Raw genomic sequence first — 17,455 nt, 5'->3', positions numbered from 1 at the left:
TTTAAAGAGGTGATTTTATGAACTGAGTCTTAAAGTAGATGGGCGACAGACAGCGAAGGGGATTTGGAGAGGGTGGGATGGAGAAAAAGTGACCAGCATGTGCAAAGACCCTGGTGTGTAGCAAGTGAACGGCAGAGCATGAGGTTGAAGGCAGTGGATACATGGTGAATGAGCCAGACTCTAGGGTTTGGACTTCATCCTAGGGAACGAATGAAAGATTTCAAGCAGAGGCCTAACCTGGTAAAACTAGGTTTTCAAATAAGTCACTGTGGTCATGGAGGATGGATTGAAGTAGCTGGGAATTGGAAGCAGGGAGCTGATTTTAAAGGCTAGGGAAACATTAATATACATTTTACACTAAGGTTTTTGTCATACTTGAATCGGACTTCAACATATTGTTGCAATTAAATCAGTGTTTCCTAAATGAGACTTTGTCAAATAAAAATAGAAGTGTCAGACTTCTGACTAAAATTTTATTTGGCGTTGGGGGTGTATGGCACCTTTTTTCAGGGTTAAGAACTTTGTGCTTTGCTGTGGCTGAGATTTCAGAGAGCGACTTCCAGGAGTGGCGAGCAGTCTATCAGCGCGCGTCCACATCTGTGCAGAACCGGCCGCTCAAGCTCGAAGAGAGCTATGAGTTAATCGAAAAGGTACGTGGGAGACTGTTCTGCTCATATAGAAAGTGTGGTTTCCAGTCTTTACTCGAGGGGCCAATAAAATAAAAACCAAAATATCTTGACCACTTACTGTTGAATCTCCTTTGGTCTAAGCATTGACAAGTCTTAATACCAGTTAAAGTTTTTGTTGAAAAGTCTCTGGAATGACTTGGTTTAGATCTTTACTTATGTCACAGTTTCAGAGCTAAAACTAAAAGATGGTTTAATCTAGCGATCTCCTTGGCCGTGTATTTATTCCATTGCTTCTGCATCACAAGTCCACACACACGGTTGTGCACACAAGTCACAGTGCATGTGTACATCTAGTTAATAAAGGCGTATAATATGTAATTCAAAATAATAGAATAAATATTTTGTAGCTAATAGTAAAGAATGTTTCAGTCATTGTTCACCTTTCTGCATCTATCATTTCTGTCATAACTAAAAAAAACCCAAATCCTCATTTTACTCTCCAAGAAAGCAAGGCTATTCATCCCAAGAGCGATGGATACGCTCTGATTGATGCTGTATAAACAGCAAGAAATCCTGCTTCTTTGAGAACAAACGTTTTTACATAGTACTTACTTTGTACCAGGTGCTCTTGAATCTATTTACTTATTTAATTTTTTTTTAAATATATCTTTATTGATCTCAGAGAGAGGAAAGGAGAGGGAGAGAGAGAGATAGAAACATCAATGATGAGACAGTCATTGATCGGCTAGCCCGCAACCCGGGCATTTGCCCTGACCGGGAATCAAACCCTGATCACCTGGATCCTAAGTCGATTCTCAGCTGCTGAGCCACGCCCGGCCAGGCACTTATTTAATCTTCACAACACCCGTTTGAGGTAGGTCCCATTAATTATCCCAGTTTTACAGCCAAAGAAGTCAAGGCAACAGAGAGGTTCAGTAATTTGACTAGGCTTCCAGAGTCCCTGCTCTTAGCCACTCAGGTATCTTCGTTCTAACCTTTAAAGTTCCATAAATAACTTCCTACCGACTAAATTCCTTCAGCTGCCCTCAGGCCTGTGCTGCAGAGAATCGAGCTCCCTGTTAGCTGCTGTTTATTTGAACTTGCTTTCAGGTGCCTAAGAGCCAACATTTTTCCCCCTTCCACTCCCCATGTGCCGCCCCCTCCAGGAAATGTCATGCTCCAGCTGCAGGCGGTTTTCTCTGTTGTAAACAGTTGCCGTCTGTGACCCTAGATATTGTCCTCCCGTCTCCTCGATAAATAATGACCACCTTAGGAGCTGGTTTGTTTCTCAGATCTCCCTTATATTTGACCTGATTTTTGTATCCTGCTTATTTCTCAGAGACGTGTGATAGTATATATGGTACCTTCCAACCTGACACCCCCCACGTCCAATTTTAGATGTGCACACATAGCAGGAGGCTTATTATCAATCAACTTATTGAATTTCTCTTTTTTCCTAACATATATATGATAAGTCTTGGGGTATTATGTGGTGAAATAAAATAATATTTTATTTGTGAGGCCATGACCATAATCTCTTTCAGTCTCTTCAACCAAAGTCACATGTCTTAAAGCACTAATGGTATTGATTTTTAATCTTTTTCTTTTCTTACTCTTCGAGAAGTAAAAATATAAAAACTTAGCCAGCTTGGAAATGCTCCTGTCTCCTATCTACACAACCTGAACATAATATAGTCAGCCTTTTCCTCCATGCTAACGAGAGAGAATGAATATATAGTAAATGATAATAAAATATTTGAAAATGGATTTTAGATATTAAATTTTGTTTCTAGGTGAAGCATACTATAGAAAATTCTGGAGTTGAATGTTTAATATTCCTCACATTTTTAATCTGAATGTCCTAGAACTTATAGATTAGATTTAATAGGTTAAGCAATGCTGGTGGTGATTTTGTGTGTGTGTGTGTGTGATCTGTTAAAAGCCTTGTGATTTCCATCTTTAAATGAAATAGATGTTTAACCTTTTACCAGCAGATGGCGATGGTGAGTCACATTGAAATTTCAGTTGCCTGGGGGAATCCATAACTTGCGTGTATTTTTAGTTTACAAATACAGAAGCCTCCCTTACAACTGCCTCTTACCTAAAATAAATGGAAAAGGTAACTTATAACTAATTCCTCTTTAGTTCATGATAAGCCATGGTCTTTAAGTTTTATTGAAAAAATCTTAAGACCCAGAAAGGTTAAAGTTCCCTTGTTCAACCAGCTTGTTTCAAATTAGGACTGGTTTGGGAATCCATCCCTACCTCTGAAACCATAGTTTCATTCATTCATTCAGATTAGGTGGTTAATAGATGTTATCAGGGATGCACAAGCAAATAAGGAACACTTGGTGTGGTCCTCTGAGTGTCATGGTCTCAGCAGATTCCTTAAGGGTATCCAAGGAACCCAGAGGAGTGACTCACAAACTTAATCCAAAGGAAACTTTCAGAAAGGTGGCACCTTTGAAATGAGAAAGAATAGGCAACTGAGAGCTGTCTTTCTGAAAAATGCTTTTTCCAACCCTGATCATGTTAGTATCTCTAGAGCAGGGGGATATCATGTCCTCATTTGTCTGAGTTTCTGAGCTTTGTTAAAACCTGGGCTTAGCGTTCAGCAGGATTACGGTGACTGCTGCGAAGGCCACCCTAATGAGGCAGGTTTCAGCCTGTCAGACCACAGACCTGCTGCATCACCCTGGCTTTAAATTTAACTGTCAGTCTTACAGTTCACCCACTGTGGCTTCTTCCTTGGCTCTTTTCATTGCAATACATTGATTATTATTCTTTTTAAATGTGATTGGCATCTACTTTTTATGTAGAATGAGATAGTGAATTTTTTTTTTTAAATATATCTTTATTGATTTCAGAGAGAGGAAAGGAGAGGGAGAGAGAGAGATAGAAACATCAATGATGAGAGAGTCATTGATCGAGCCCGCAACCCGGGCATGTGCCCTGACCGGGAATCGAACCCCGATCGCCTGGATCCCAGGTCAATGCGCAACCGCTGAGCCACGCCCGGCCGGGCGAGATAGTGAATTTTAAATTGTGAGAGTGAATTTCAAAGCTCTCTCTCCCCTCTCCCCTCTCTCCTCTCCCCTCTCTCTTCTCTCTTCTCTCTCTATCTCAACCCGTTTTCCAAACAAAATCTACCTGAATCATAATATGTATAAAACAGGTGAAAGTGAGGCTCCTCTGGTTAAAGACCAGAGGGGGTGCAGAGAAGCCCAACTTGCCTCCCTTCCATCTCCACCTTGCCTTCATCATAGTTCATGAGCACAACCCTCAGGCTCCACTGAGCACAGTTTAAAAACCAAACAATATTCCATATACGTGTGAAGTTTTTAGAAAATGTGCTTCTCAGCATCACGAGGGACATCTTCCCTCCCTTTTCAGGAAAAGATCAGAAGCTCCTTGCGGTCCTATATGGGATGCTTCTGAACCTACTTGAATTAATAATGCAGAGCGCCATTGACCTGTTAACAGTAGTGTCATAATAAAGGCATTCAAAACTTGAAAGATTTGTAGAGCTTTTCCTGAAAACAGGAATACTTTTCTTATGTAACAAAATAAGTGAGAATGTTGTAATACGATTAAGATTGTACTTTTAAACCCTGCTCCCTGTGCTATCCCTTCAATGTACATTCAAACAGGTAATTCTGTTTTTGAAATGTAGCTAAAGTCTTAATTCTTTGGGGGCTATAACTTTTAGCGTAGCTGAAAAAAATGTACTAATAGGCCAAGAACATCCAAGAAGGTAATGGCATTTGTCCTTGGTTCAGTGCTTTGTCACTTCCAAGCACTAGAATGCATACCCTTCACCCTCGAGCACGCCGAAGGAGGGGGTGGAGTCCTCCAGATACTGCTCCCTGTTGACGGTCACTGGTAGATGAGAAGATTTAGGATTTTTACATTCGTCTATAAAATATCTCTGCTACAAGGTTGTACAGTTTGGGCTCATTCCAATGGAAAACTTTTCAGAATTTAAAAAATAATTATGCTATGGATTATTTCAAGATGTTACTGAAACATCTTTTCTCTGTACTAAATATAGGCCAAGAGGTGACATTTATTACTAGGAAGACAAAATTATTCAGGAGCAAGAAGATCTTTAACATTCAAAACAGGTTATTAGAGTCCTGACAGATACTTGAGGTGTCCTGACCCAATTCGAGGAGAATTATCGCCCCTCTGTGGGTGTGTGGACAGGACGCCTCCTTGTCTCGCTCAGTCACGGCTCGAGAGGATTTGCAGTTGCCTCATGCTTTCAAGTGGCGCACATGACCTGTTTTCCTTCTTCAGCCTCCTTCTTTTGAAAGATAATTAATGTATCTGGACTTGTAATTTTAGATTATGAAGCTATTATCATGTTGGTCTATATTTTTTAAACTCAGATTTTTTCCAATTAAATAGGCATTCCTTTGTATTTGGTTAGGAAAATATCAAATAAGTAACAGAATAATTATGAAGCTTTATGCTTCAATACCGGTGGTTTCTCTGCAATTTCTCACCTTCTTTGATCTGCCACTTTACATTTATTCCAACATATTTCTAAGACACGTAGTTGTTTGTGTTTTTTTTTTTGGTCTCATCCTCATACTTGTGCTGCTGGGTTCCTTTGAAAATTAACGTTACAGAGGGCTGTGATCTTATCAGGGAAGATACTATAACTAAACCGTTGGTTGAAATATGAAGGTATGCCTTCATGGTAAATACAGTTTTTGGAACTCTTGTTATATTTATTTGCTTCGATAGACAAATTCAATTACATCTTTAGCATTGCATAGATTACGAATTAATCACTTCTCATGTTTATGAAAGCAAATTATTTGTCTTGAGCATTACAGAACACAGAGTGAGATATTATACCTGTAGATTGGGCAACATTTGGAGCAGTATTTCCTAGTGATAAAATCGTTCTTTCCTTCTTTTGTTATGAGGCATGGATTGCAAAATACATTTTTTAAAAAATGAAAACTTACCCAATATTTTTCTCTGTTAAAGTTATTTTAATAGATTATCTGTCAAAGAGGATCATTTCTTTTTTAAAAAAATATTTTTATTGATTTTGAGAGAGGAAGGGGGAGAGAGAGAAAAACATTGATCGCTGCCTCCTGCACACCCCCTACCAGGGATCAAGCCCCCTAGCACGTGCCCTGACTGGGAATCGAATCAGCAACTTTTTGGTTCATGGGGCAATGCCCAACAAACTGAGCCACACCAGCCAGGGCCAGAGAGGATCATTTCTGAGCTTGAGTACAGGCTTACTTCATTTTATCGCACTTCCCTTTATTGTGCTTCACAGATATTGCTGTTTTTTACAAATTGAAGGTTTTTGGCAACCCTGTGTCAAGTAAGTCTATTGGTGCCATTTTTCCAGCAGCATTTGTTCCCTTAGTGTCTCAGTGTCACATTTTGGTAATTCTCAGTATTTCAGGCTTTTTCATTATTGCTATATTTGTTCTGGTGGTCTGTGATCAGTTATCCTTGATGTTACTGTTATAATTGTTTGGGGCACCTTGAACCATGCTCATGTAAAACTGAATTTAATTGATAAATGTGTGTGTCCTGGCTGTTCCGCCGGCCAGCTGTTCCCCATCTCTCTCGCTCTCCTCTGGCCTCCCTGTTCCCTGAGACACAATATTGAAATTAAGCCAATTAATAACCCTACAGTGGCTCTTAAGTGTTCAAGTGAGAGGAAAGGTCAGTCGATTCATCAGCCTTTCTTCGTTGTCTTGTTTTAAGAACTTGCCACAGCCGCCCCAACCTTCAGTAACCACCACCCTGATAGTCAGCAGCCCCGACAGCGAGGCACAGCCCTACTGGCAAAAAGATTACTACTCCCTAAAGGCTCAGATGACGTTTAGCATATTTTAACAATAAAGTATTTTTTGATTAAGGCATATATGTTGTCTTTTTGGACATAATGCTGCTGCACACTTGATAGACTACAGTATAGTGTAAACATCACTTTTATATGCACTGGGGAACCAAAAAATTCGTGTGACTCGTTGTATTGGAACATTCGCTTTATTGTTGTGGTCTGTACCCTAACCTGCAATATGTCCGCAGCATGCCTGTGACCAGAAAGCTGTGTTTTTGGCATCATCTAGCGGTCCTTTGAACCAGATAGCGATATTGTGTTTTACACACGTTTTGTCATTTGTGGTTAATGCATGTCCTCCACTAGGCTGAGGCTCATGAGGGCAGGGACTGTCTTTATGGCACTCACTTCTGCGTCTCTAGTGCCTGCCTCTCCAGCCTCTGTTAATCACTGAATAAATATTCGACAAATAAATAAATGATTCAATTAAATGATTTATTCAGAAGCTACGTTCATTTAGGAGGTGCCTGCTTCATGAAGGCCCGATCCCTGTCGCTAATACAGTTCATTCTTTCTGCACATTGATGATGTTGGTATCAATGTGTTGTCACTAAGGATTAATTTAGGGGTATGTTAGAAAAGGAGCTAATAATTTAGAAGAATGCATTCTGTAGAAATTTAGACTCAATCACTTAAAAACCCTGTCTTTCAAGGTATGCCATATATTAACGTGAGAAGCGTATGGTTAGAAAGATTCATGCCCCGGCACGTGGCAGGCTCTGTTCTGGGCTCCGGAGCACAGCAGGAGAAAGGATAGAAAAGATCCCTGTCTTTATTGTAGTGGTGGGAGAGAGGCAATATACTTACACACTGAAATATAATTCAGACAGGGCTTAGTGCCCCGGGCACTGAGATAACGCAGTGGCTGGGCAATGAGGTAGTGATCTTTTTTACATTATTTCCTTTACTCCTCCCCAAAATATGGTTGGCATTTCTGGGATTTTTTTTTTTTTTTTAAAGACTGCCTTGATGTGACATAATATAGATCAACCATTACACTCTGTATGACTAAATACAACAGTTTAGCGCCCTGTGCAACACGTGGCAACCAGTGGTTTAGAGGATTCCTAAAGAAATATAAAACTTAATGGAAAACAGGACTTTTGTTGAGCGTTTGTGACTGCCAAGTCCACAGTAACTTCTGTATTAGAATGGAATGTTTATTTCAGATAAAAGTACCACTTCTATTCTTAGTAGCTGCAAATATCACTTTCATTTGTACTAAAAAGTGCAATATACTAGATGAAAATTTGCACGATGTACTGGTGATTTGGTGGTTTCAAATTCCAGTAGTTTCCTACTTTACTGTTTGCTTAAGAACATTTGCAGTCTGTCAGCTCATCTACTAATATGACCTGCAACTTTCTGAGCATTTACTAAGCTCCAAGTCCTTTGCTCTTTACCCCGATTGTTTAGTTCAGGGGCCTCTAAAATCGGGTACACAAGATGATCCATTGGGGTGAGCAAGGAAATGTTAGAACTTCTGTTTCTGCTTATGTTTGATGTCATCTTTTATATAATTTCTGTTTTTGCATTTTGCAATGTATATAATTTATTAATATTAACAGAACAAATGTTATACAAAAAATAGAGCGATGTCATAAATAAGTGCTCAACATTTTTTCCTAACATAGTGTACACACATACCAAAAAAACGCTTTGAGATGACTGACCTAATTTCATCCTCAGAACAACCCTCTTAAATCCATGCTATTGGCCTTAACTTGCTGATGGAGAAATTATTAGGTAAGTTACTTGCTGAAGGACACATACCAGTGGTTGGTAGAGTAGGGATTCAAATCCCAGTTCTGTCTTAATTTCATGTTATTCTGCCCGCTGGCTTTAGAAGAAGGCAGGTATGTATGTAAAGCACAGTAGACATGGAAAACAGAACGTGACCAAATGTGTAGTTGCGTAACCACTAGGTGGGCCCTTGGGTGGGGATGCACTGGCGTATTTAGGACACATCCACTTAGTAAACGAGGCAGCCTCTGTGTACTCGGTGTGATGTAATGTACTTTTGTCCTTTCAAATGAAGGTGGAAATATGTTTTTCACCATTTTCTCTCAACTGGCCTCTAGAATCTTTTGTTAAAAGTACTTAAGATTTCGTTAGAACCCTCATCACATGCTTCTCCCTTCTGGCCTGATAGATTTCCTACTAGGAAAGCTTCGCGGTAGACTTTCCACACTGGGTATTGCTGTCTTCTCAGCTCAGATAAGATGGATGTGTTGTTTTCGCAGGCTACACCCAGTCGCCTCTCAAGTCCTGATTCTTTTCAGCTGGGTGTGTGAATTCTGGCCTTATTTGGAAAACCCTTGGCTGTGTGAGAGTTCAGATCTGATTTCTGTGGTTCACAAAGCACCAAGTGAAAACCTACTTCTTGGCCTTGAAACAATTAATCCATTGCATTCTCCCGAGACAGGCCCATGAGCCACTCCAACGCTTTAACGCACTTAGTCTTCCTGTGCTGTCGTCCAGATTAACCTGGAAGGAAAGAGGTTTGAGGGTCTCCCCTTTTAAATTAAAACCCATTGTTGTTCTAAAAGATGTGGAGAGGAAAAAGCATCAGAGCGAATGATGCCCAGTGGATGCAGAGCAGAGGGGAGTATTGTAAAACCACGGAGAATCCCACGGCCGCCAGCACATCCCTGTACCGGGGTAACTGCATCTTAAGGCTGAAGAGCGTAATGGTTATGGTCTCAGCAGCCGCTGGCCTGGTCTTGTGGCCACCCTTCTTCCTAATCCATCCCCTGCTGGCCACCAGTGAACTCTGAAACCTACGTCTGACTCTGTCCCTCCGCTTCTAAAATTCTTCCCTAGATGCCCTTTGCCTTGGGATCCTCAACATAACGCGCGGGCTCCCCTCCCTGCCAGCTTCTCCAGCCTCATCTTTTCCTGACATACTCCTCAAAAAAGTTTGAAACGGCTGATCCAGTTCCATCCTCAGAACAGCCCTGTGAAAGCAGTGTTATTTAAATCCTCGCCACACCTCACTTTCATTTATTGTTTCCATATTGACTGAATGGCAACTTCTCAAACACAACATGCTTTTGCACACCTCTGTCTGTGCACGTGTGATTTCTTCTGTTTGGGATTCCTTCCCTCTCCCTCCCTCACCTCTCCTGATTGCTTGGCTCTTAACTCTTCATTTAGGACTGAAGGTCAAGTGTTAGCTCATGTTGGATGAGTTTTTGAGCCACCCAGACTAAGAACATACCTCTTTCCTGTGTTTATTCTTTGTACGCACAGAAAATTGTGTTTACTTTGCAGATAGTATGTACCATACAGTAATGTGAGCATTTAGGGAGGAGCGCTGCTTCTCTCTGGTTGTAATCCTGTATTACAGTTAGAAGGCTTTGAGGTTTAGGATTGCCAGGAGAGGAAAGAGAACTGGGACCAGAAGCTCTGAGGCCAGGATGGAAGGCGAGGGCCTGGACGAGGAAATATCCATAGCAGCCCCAGTCTGGATGGAGCTGGTGCAGAGATGGGCTCCCCTGCCTCTGGGGCATTCTGCCTCAGGGGTCCGCAGATTCCTCAAGGGCCAAATCCACCCACTCCCTATCTTTGCTAAAAAAGTTTACTGGAACACAGCTCTGCCCATTGGTTTACAAATTGTCTTTGGCTATTTTCCTGCTAAATGACAGAATTGAGCAGTTGCAGAAGAGAAAGTCCGGCCTTCAAACCCTAAAATATTTACCATTTGTCCCTTTACAGAAAAAAAATTGTCAATTTTGCTCTCGAGAGCAGTTCTCGTAGTTCAGCCCTCAATCCAGCAGCATTGCCACCATAGCACACCTCCAGGCCTGCCTTGAGACCCACTCACGGAGAAATTCTGGGTATAGAGCCCAGGGATCTGTGTGGAATAAGCCCATCAGGTGATTCAGAAAACTGCCAGTCTAGATTCCTAGCCCTGTGGCTAATGATGTGGGCTTGATGACAGGGAGACAGGCAGGGTCTAGGAGAAAAGATACCCGTAAAAGGCAAAGGAGTGAGGGAATACAATCAGAAAACCGGGGGATGGGGGCCTCCAAAGAATCTCCAGTGATGCGTCTGAAATACAAATGCTGTGAAGGAAGGAACTCACCCTTGTATCCCACCATCTCGCCCGGCACTACCTGCGTGTGTATTTTTGAGTGAATGCATGCAGTCACGTGTGCTTGTTTGGAATGGAGCCAGTCCCCAAATGTGACTCTGGGCCTGCAGGTGAAATCAGGGAAATAGGGACACCTGGCAGGTGTGGCTCAGGACTGTAGCTGACACCCATTCATTGCAAGAAAGTGTTACTAAAGACTGAAGAGCAGAGGCATATCTTAAAACCTGATGATTTGAATAAAGTTCTGACTTTCATTTAATTTCACTTTCACTTCTCCTTCCCTGCCTTATATTGGTTCTAGGGATTTTGTTTTTACCGTCATAGCTCGCCTGTACCTCTATTTGACCTTAGATAATTTACTCATACTTCCCGAAGCTATTAACTGAATTAATAAATGTGAAGCACTTAGTGTCTGGTACATTTCCTCTGTTAAGGAAGTATTTTCTCATATTCCTAGTTACAATCTCATTTCACGGTGGGAAAAAGGTTACCAAATATTACTAGTATTTCATCCATATTTGTTCCAGTGGTAAAACTTTGCTTATTGGTATTATTTCGTCATTTGTCTTTAAAGAGACTTCTGCCAAATAGTCCATGTTGCAATCTGAAGCCTAAGTTGATAAGAGTTTAATTACTACACTTTTCCTCATTTAGGATATATGACAGACTTTTTAAAAAACAAAATGTACTAACAAAATTTTTGCTAATATTGAAATAGGTCATTTTGAGGTTCTGTTATTTAGCAAAATATACATGTTGGGGGAAAACATACTATCTAAATCTATCATAATACATCTTACTGTACAGTTTTTAAGTACTCTGTGTGAGGCTTTTTATACTCACTAGGGTAGCAATTTTACATTTACATGCCTTTTTTTAGAACTGCATATATTATGAACATGTGAAAGAGAAAATAAGATTATTGAGGGCTTTACTAGGTGAATAAATATTATTTCATGATTTTTCAGTGATAACTAAATCTATATTATGTCAAGGAGTCATCAACCTGAAACTTTAATAACTTTTGGCAGAGTGACATTTTGAAAGTAAAATTAGTGTTTGGGGTTTTTTTTAATTCCATAAATGCCATGGGAATTTTATCATGTTTCAACACTTGCTGAATATGTAATTCCCATAGTGCCCATTAGTGGCCATCTGTGTAAGGTAATACATGTTTGGGATGAAATTGATTATGGCCTAAACACTCTTGTGTTATGATCAGGAAAAGCACACAAAGTTCACATCTTTTTTTCTAATAATCATTATGGAGCTAAAGATATTAATTTCCAGAGGCAGAACAGCCTATCACTCAAGATCCTAATCTCACAATAAAGGGACTCCAGGGCCAAAGGAAAGGAGGCTTGAGAGACTTCCACTAAAATTAGTAAGTGCTGCACTCGGAGAGCTTGGGGTAAAGGGGAAAATTAACAGGCATTGGAACACAGAATTTCCTTCTTAGGCATCAAAGTGAACCCATCGCGGTTTTGCTGAATTTTCAGAAATATTTCATTACCCTTTAGAAATTCCTGTTACAGCAACCAACACACTTCAAGTTAACCTTCCTTGTAACTGCTGTCAGCATATATATTGCTGGGCCAACCTCCTTGGTCCTTTGTACTATTTTTGCCTGGTTTGAAAAATGTTTTCTTTTTACATGTGCAAAACCAGGTGCTTTCCTTCTTTCAAATATGTTTTCAATGTTATCTCCTCAGTGCATTTTATTTTTATTAGATGTATACCTGTGTACTTCCTGAGCTCATTTATCCCCTTAGAGTAGAGCTAGAAAATATACTTGTTTATGTATCTCTAATGATTATATTCACATCTTGGCTCTCACATTATCTACTTGTGAAACAGATTACAAAACTAATTTTTTGGTTTAGAAAATTTTGAGAGCTTGTGTTACTGAACTGTCCCCATGATCATCTTCAAATCTCATGTCTCGGTAGAATATATAGCATCTGAACACGGCCATATCCTGATCTTCCCTGGGATGTGGGCCAGAATGATTTAGGCTCATATGCCCTAAAAGCAGATGAAAGAATTGATGGAACCATTGTCTAAACATTGAAATACAGCCATTGTGATGTTGGCATAGTCGATGCTGAACTGTCCTTTCTTTTCATTCTTGAACTTCTTGATGATAATTATTCATCAGGTTATGATAGATTTCAAATCTGCTTTCCATTAAAGATAACAAAATAATACTGTCTCCTTCAAGAAGGAAATCTGACTTCCTGTCTTATATTTTATATACTAAGAAGTCATGCATCACGTGCTAATAGCTGTATAAGTTGTTTGGAATATATTGAAAAGAAAATGGTCTAGAGGGCAGCAATACTTAATAACATCTAGATTTTGGATTTTTTTTCTTTTGGTCATTCACTCAGTAAACATACTGACAAAGATGAACAGGACATGGTCCCTAATCTTGAACAAAATTGCCAGAGTCGTACATTTAAACAGCTAATCTTCACATGATAAATTAAGAAGTGTAAAGAAGAGCAGAGTTCAGTCAGAGCATAGCAGAGGGGAAAACTTGTTTTAAGACATAAAAGGAAACTCAAAAAAGCAGTAACTTAAAAGAAGTAGGAGTTTGGCCTTACTGGATGAGCCAGGTGTCTCCAGACAAGATAATAGGAGAGGGGGTGTGTGTGTGTGTGTGTGTGTGTGTGTGTGTGTGTGTGTGTGTGTGTGTGTGTGTGTGTGTATGCATATACACACATACACGCACGGACATACAAACACTAATGCATATGCATGCGCATCTATATTTCAGCACGTGGCAAAGGCTGTTGGCTGGCTAATTTAACACCATCCCCATCCCTCTTCTGCCTGTCACCTCCACTACAGGGGCTAGAAAAGCTAAATGCTAGTAATTAGGGTTGGCCATATTTAGAAATATGCTGAAGACTTTTAGAAATATTTTTGCCTTTCAAATAAGAAACAGATACAGTTGGTATCACCCCCTTCTTGTCTTCTCTGTGGCTATTATAATACTAGCTGTGACAGCCACCTTGAGACATTGAGAGAGATCTGAAGAATGAATTGAGATATGGCTGAGCCACCAAACTAATACCCACAACTACCTACTTCATTACTACTTATATAAGGAAAACTAAATCTTTACTAAGTTAGTTACATTTTTCTATTTATAGCCAAAGGCACTCCTAATTAATAAACTCATAAACTACACACACACTTACTTGTTTGTATATATATTCAACTTTACTTTCCGTGTTTACCAAGACTTGGGACTAATTTTAGACTTCCATTTTGGTGATAAGAAAATAAAACTTAACGTTAGAGGAACATAGGAAATGGGGTGCTCTCTTTGTTATTACCAACCTGGACACTGTCCTTAGCACTTAATTTCCCTTGGTTCTATTCTGTCCTTGTTTTATATTTTAAATAAAAAAATGAAGGCAAGATTGGGAGAAAAAGATTGAGAAGAAAGATAAACGTTGAAGGGGGTCATGCTGGAGGTTAGGTTACGGGAAAAACAGGGTAAAACTGAGGCATTGCCACTAGCTAGCTGGGAACCCAAAGGAAGGAAGGATTCCCAGCTAGTTAGTGGCAGTGCCTGGTCACATGATGGAAAGAAAATTTTAAATCTTAGACCGTCGCTGTGCATTGCTATGTATGTAGGGGCAAGAACACCACTGCCTGTGTCCATCTGGCAGCCAGGTTTCCCTAACAGCCAAGAGATTATTCTTTCCCCCCCTTTAGGAAGATGAGAGCAGAAACCATTCTTCTCTGTGAGGGCTTAGAACAACTTTCCACAGAGCATGCTGTTGCGTGCGGCCTGGTGTGAAAGGTACCATCTGATGAGCAAGGGGTCTTTAATGGACTCTGACCTTCTACTGTGCAAATGTGAAACATTTTTAAGAACACTCCATCTGCTCTTTTTTTTTTTACAGAGACTGTCACTTTGTTCAGTGTTCTCTTCATTATTTCTAATCATATCGTGTATATATTCCCTGACACTGCATCGAATTATAATTTAATAGTGTCGGCATATTTCCGGTTCTCTTTCAAACAGGTCTGCAAGGTGGCTTCTTCACTGTGGCGATCCTCAGTAGTTTTTGGTTTGGGGGGGGGGGGGCGTGTTTTTAGTAGCTGCCTGCCTTTTTTTTAACTGACTTGATTTGCCCCTCGATAGTGTTTTTGTTGTTGCTGTTGTAGTTAGAATCAGTTTCTTACCTTAGAAGTACAGTAGGACAGGTAGCCTCAGTCTCATGCCAAAAGCACTGGATGAAAGTCAGGGATCCCTAAGAGAGAGAACTCAATGGGCTAGTTGGAATTTACACCAGAGTCCATCAATTACCATTAGTCTTCGATTTAAAAGCATATACACACTTCAGTATTTTGTTTTTAGAGGATCTAAACTGGTCTTCTTCTTAAAATGTTTACCACTTATTTTCCCAGAATCTTCAGCTACTTGGAGCTACAGCCATTGAGGATAAATTACAAGATCAAGTGCCTGAAACCATAGAAATGCTCATGAAAGCAGACATTAAAATCTGGATCCTTACAGGAGACAAGCAAGAAACTGCCATTAACATTGGTAATTCACCTAATTCATACTTCAAATTTGATGCGTTTAAACAGTTTGATACATTATAGAAGGTAAATTGGAGGTATTTCAAGATTTGAAAGATTTGGTACTTTAAGATTTCTGTATTTATATTATTGGGCTTATCTATCTACTTATGGCCTCAGTGCCTCTTTAAAATTACAGTGGTTTTATATCCAGCCTAACTGTAGCTCTTGCGGCCACATAATACCTTTTCTCCCCTTCGTATCACTTCCTACCCCCACCTTCCATCCACAGTTGGCATGTGTAGATAACATTTCTGCAGTTGCCTGTGAAAGTCTAGAAATTGGGATTATGGCACGTTGTGTATTGATGCTTGTTTATTTGACCAAAGGTTGTTTCTGAGATAGGAAGTAAGAAGGTTGCCAGTTTCCATTCATTCTACAGTTAATTCCATTTTTTGTAAACAGGTTATTAGGTCAGGCTGCAATAACATTATGCCACAGGTTGGGTGGCTTAAACAACAGAAATAAATTTTCTTACAGTTCTGGAGGCTGGGAGTCCAAGATCAAAGTGTTGGCAGGTCTGGCTTCTCCTGAGGCCTCTTTTTCTCGCTTGCAGACAGCCACCTTCTCACTGTGTCTTATGGCCTTTCCTCTGTGCAAAAGGATTCTTGCTGTCTCTTCCTCTTACTGTAAGGACACCAGTCCTGTTCATTCAGAACCCCATTCTTATTATCTCATTTCACTTGAATTGACTTTTTAAAGTCCCTACCTCCACATGCAGTCACATTGTGGGTTAAGGGTTTAAATGTGTGAATTTGGGAGGAACACAATTCTGTCTGTAACAAGAGCGCTTTCTGAGAAGAAAGTTAGTATTTGGTGTTAGAGGCCTGTAGTACCAATAATATGCATAGAAACATCACTTCTTTTTTCCAAATTCAGTAATGGTAGATTTCCTGAGTACAATAAACCCTGACATAGACTCAGTCTCTGGATATTAATGGTATGAATTACAGACAAAACTCACCCAAAGTTAAAGAAACCATTTCAGAGGTGTTCACAGCAAGAAACCACATTTTCAGAAAGTCATGATTAAGTATCATCTGTCTAAAAACATTTAGCTAATATTCCTTTTACAAGTGTAGTAATCACAGTATTCAGTACACATAGAAGTACCACAAAGTTATAGTAAATTGATGTTAATAGAGGAAAATTAAATTTTAAAATACACTAGCTAGAAGTTTAAATCTATAAGCCACACAGGTTGTTAATTTTTATTATAAAGACTGTCACTGGTGTTAGAGACAAGATGAAAAGAAGATGTACAAGGATACAGACTGCATCAAATTTAAGTGCAAAACACAAACGTGATCAAACATAGCTACAGATAGAGGGGAGAGTATATGGTGGTAAAGAGTGGTATGGGAGGAAAAGAAATCCTGAAAAAGTAGCTCAGGATATGCAGCCAAATGAAAGGCCCTGTGAAAAGAAGAGTATGGTTGTGGTTCCCTTATTCCTAGAAAAAGATAGGTAAGATTCATGCATTTAGCAAAAAAGGAGTGACATTCTCTTGCATGTTATTGGTACAAAAGGCCTCTAACCAAATACTAACTTTCTTGGATTGTTTTCTTCCTTTTGGGCAAGGAACAAAACAACCCAAAATCTCTGCACTCCTGGAGCTCAGGAAAACAGACAGTAAAGTAAATGAGAAAGACACGTAGTATATTAGATGCAAAAATTGCTATAAAGAAAAATAAAGCAGGAAAAGGAGATAGGGTGTTGCACAGAGAAATTGAGTTTTAAAATCTGTAGGTCGGGAGGACCTCCTTGAGAAGGTGACACTTGAGGAATGACCTAAGAGAAGAGAGGGAGCTTGTCACTTGGATGATTAGGGGAAGCTGTCTTTTGTTCTAGACCAAAAGAGCAGAAGTGGGAAAGGGGAGAGGAGGAGAAGGGGCGGAAAAGAGTACAGGTCGGATGGGGCCTCCGAGGCTGTTGTCCAGACTTTGCGTTTGCTCTGAGTGAATGGGCAGCCATCGGACAGTTCTGAGCAGAGGAGCGACAGGATCTGGCTTTCCTGTGAAAACAGTCAGCTTGGCTGCTAGACTGAGAATGGACTCAAGGGGAAAGCAAATGTGGAAGTAGGGAGCCCCGTGAAGAGGCTCTTTAACCCAGGTGAGACATAATGGTGGGTTGGACCCAGGTGGTGACAGCGGGGGGGTGAGAAATACCGGATTCTGGATATATTTTAAAAGCAGAGCCCACAGGATTGACTGATAGGTTAGCTGCAGAGTGTGAGACACAGAAAAG

General features: G+C 40.1%; 1 protein-coding gene across 4 annotated transcripts in view; it reads left to right on the top strand.

Annotated features, from left to right (window-relative positions):
- Positions 1-17,455, top strand: part of ATP8A1 (ATPase phospholipid transporting 8A1) — a 193,836-nt gene that overhangs the window by 96,226 nt on the left and 80,155 nt on the right. For all 4 annotated transcript variants that reach the window (XM_081151451.1, XM_081151453.1, XM_081151450.1 and 1 more), the window contains 2 exons: positions 511-650; positions 15,035-15,173. In XM_081151451.1, coding sequence (XP_081007577.1) covers positions 511-650; positions 15,035-15,173 — 279 coding nt within the window. The remainder of the gene's footprint in view (positions 1-510; positions 651-15,034; positions 15,174-17,455) is intronic.

The sequence above is a fragment of the Miniopterus schreibersii genome (genome assembly GCF_964146895.1).
Source record: "Miniopterus schreibersii genome assembly, chromosome: 1".
In the NCBI taxonomy this organism is placed as follows: Eukaryota; Metazoa; Chordata; class Mammalia; order Chiroptera; family Miniopteridae; genus Miniopterus; species Miniopterus schreibersii.
The sequence above is the reverse complement of the archived record's forward strand: the minus strand, read 5'-3'. Positions and strand labels throughout refer to the sequence as shown.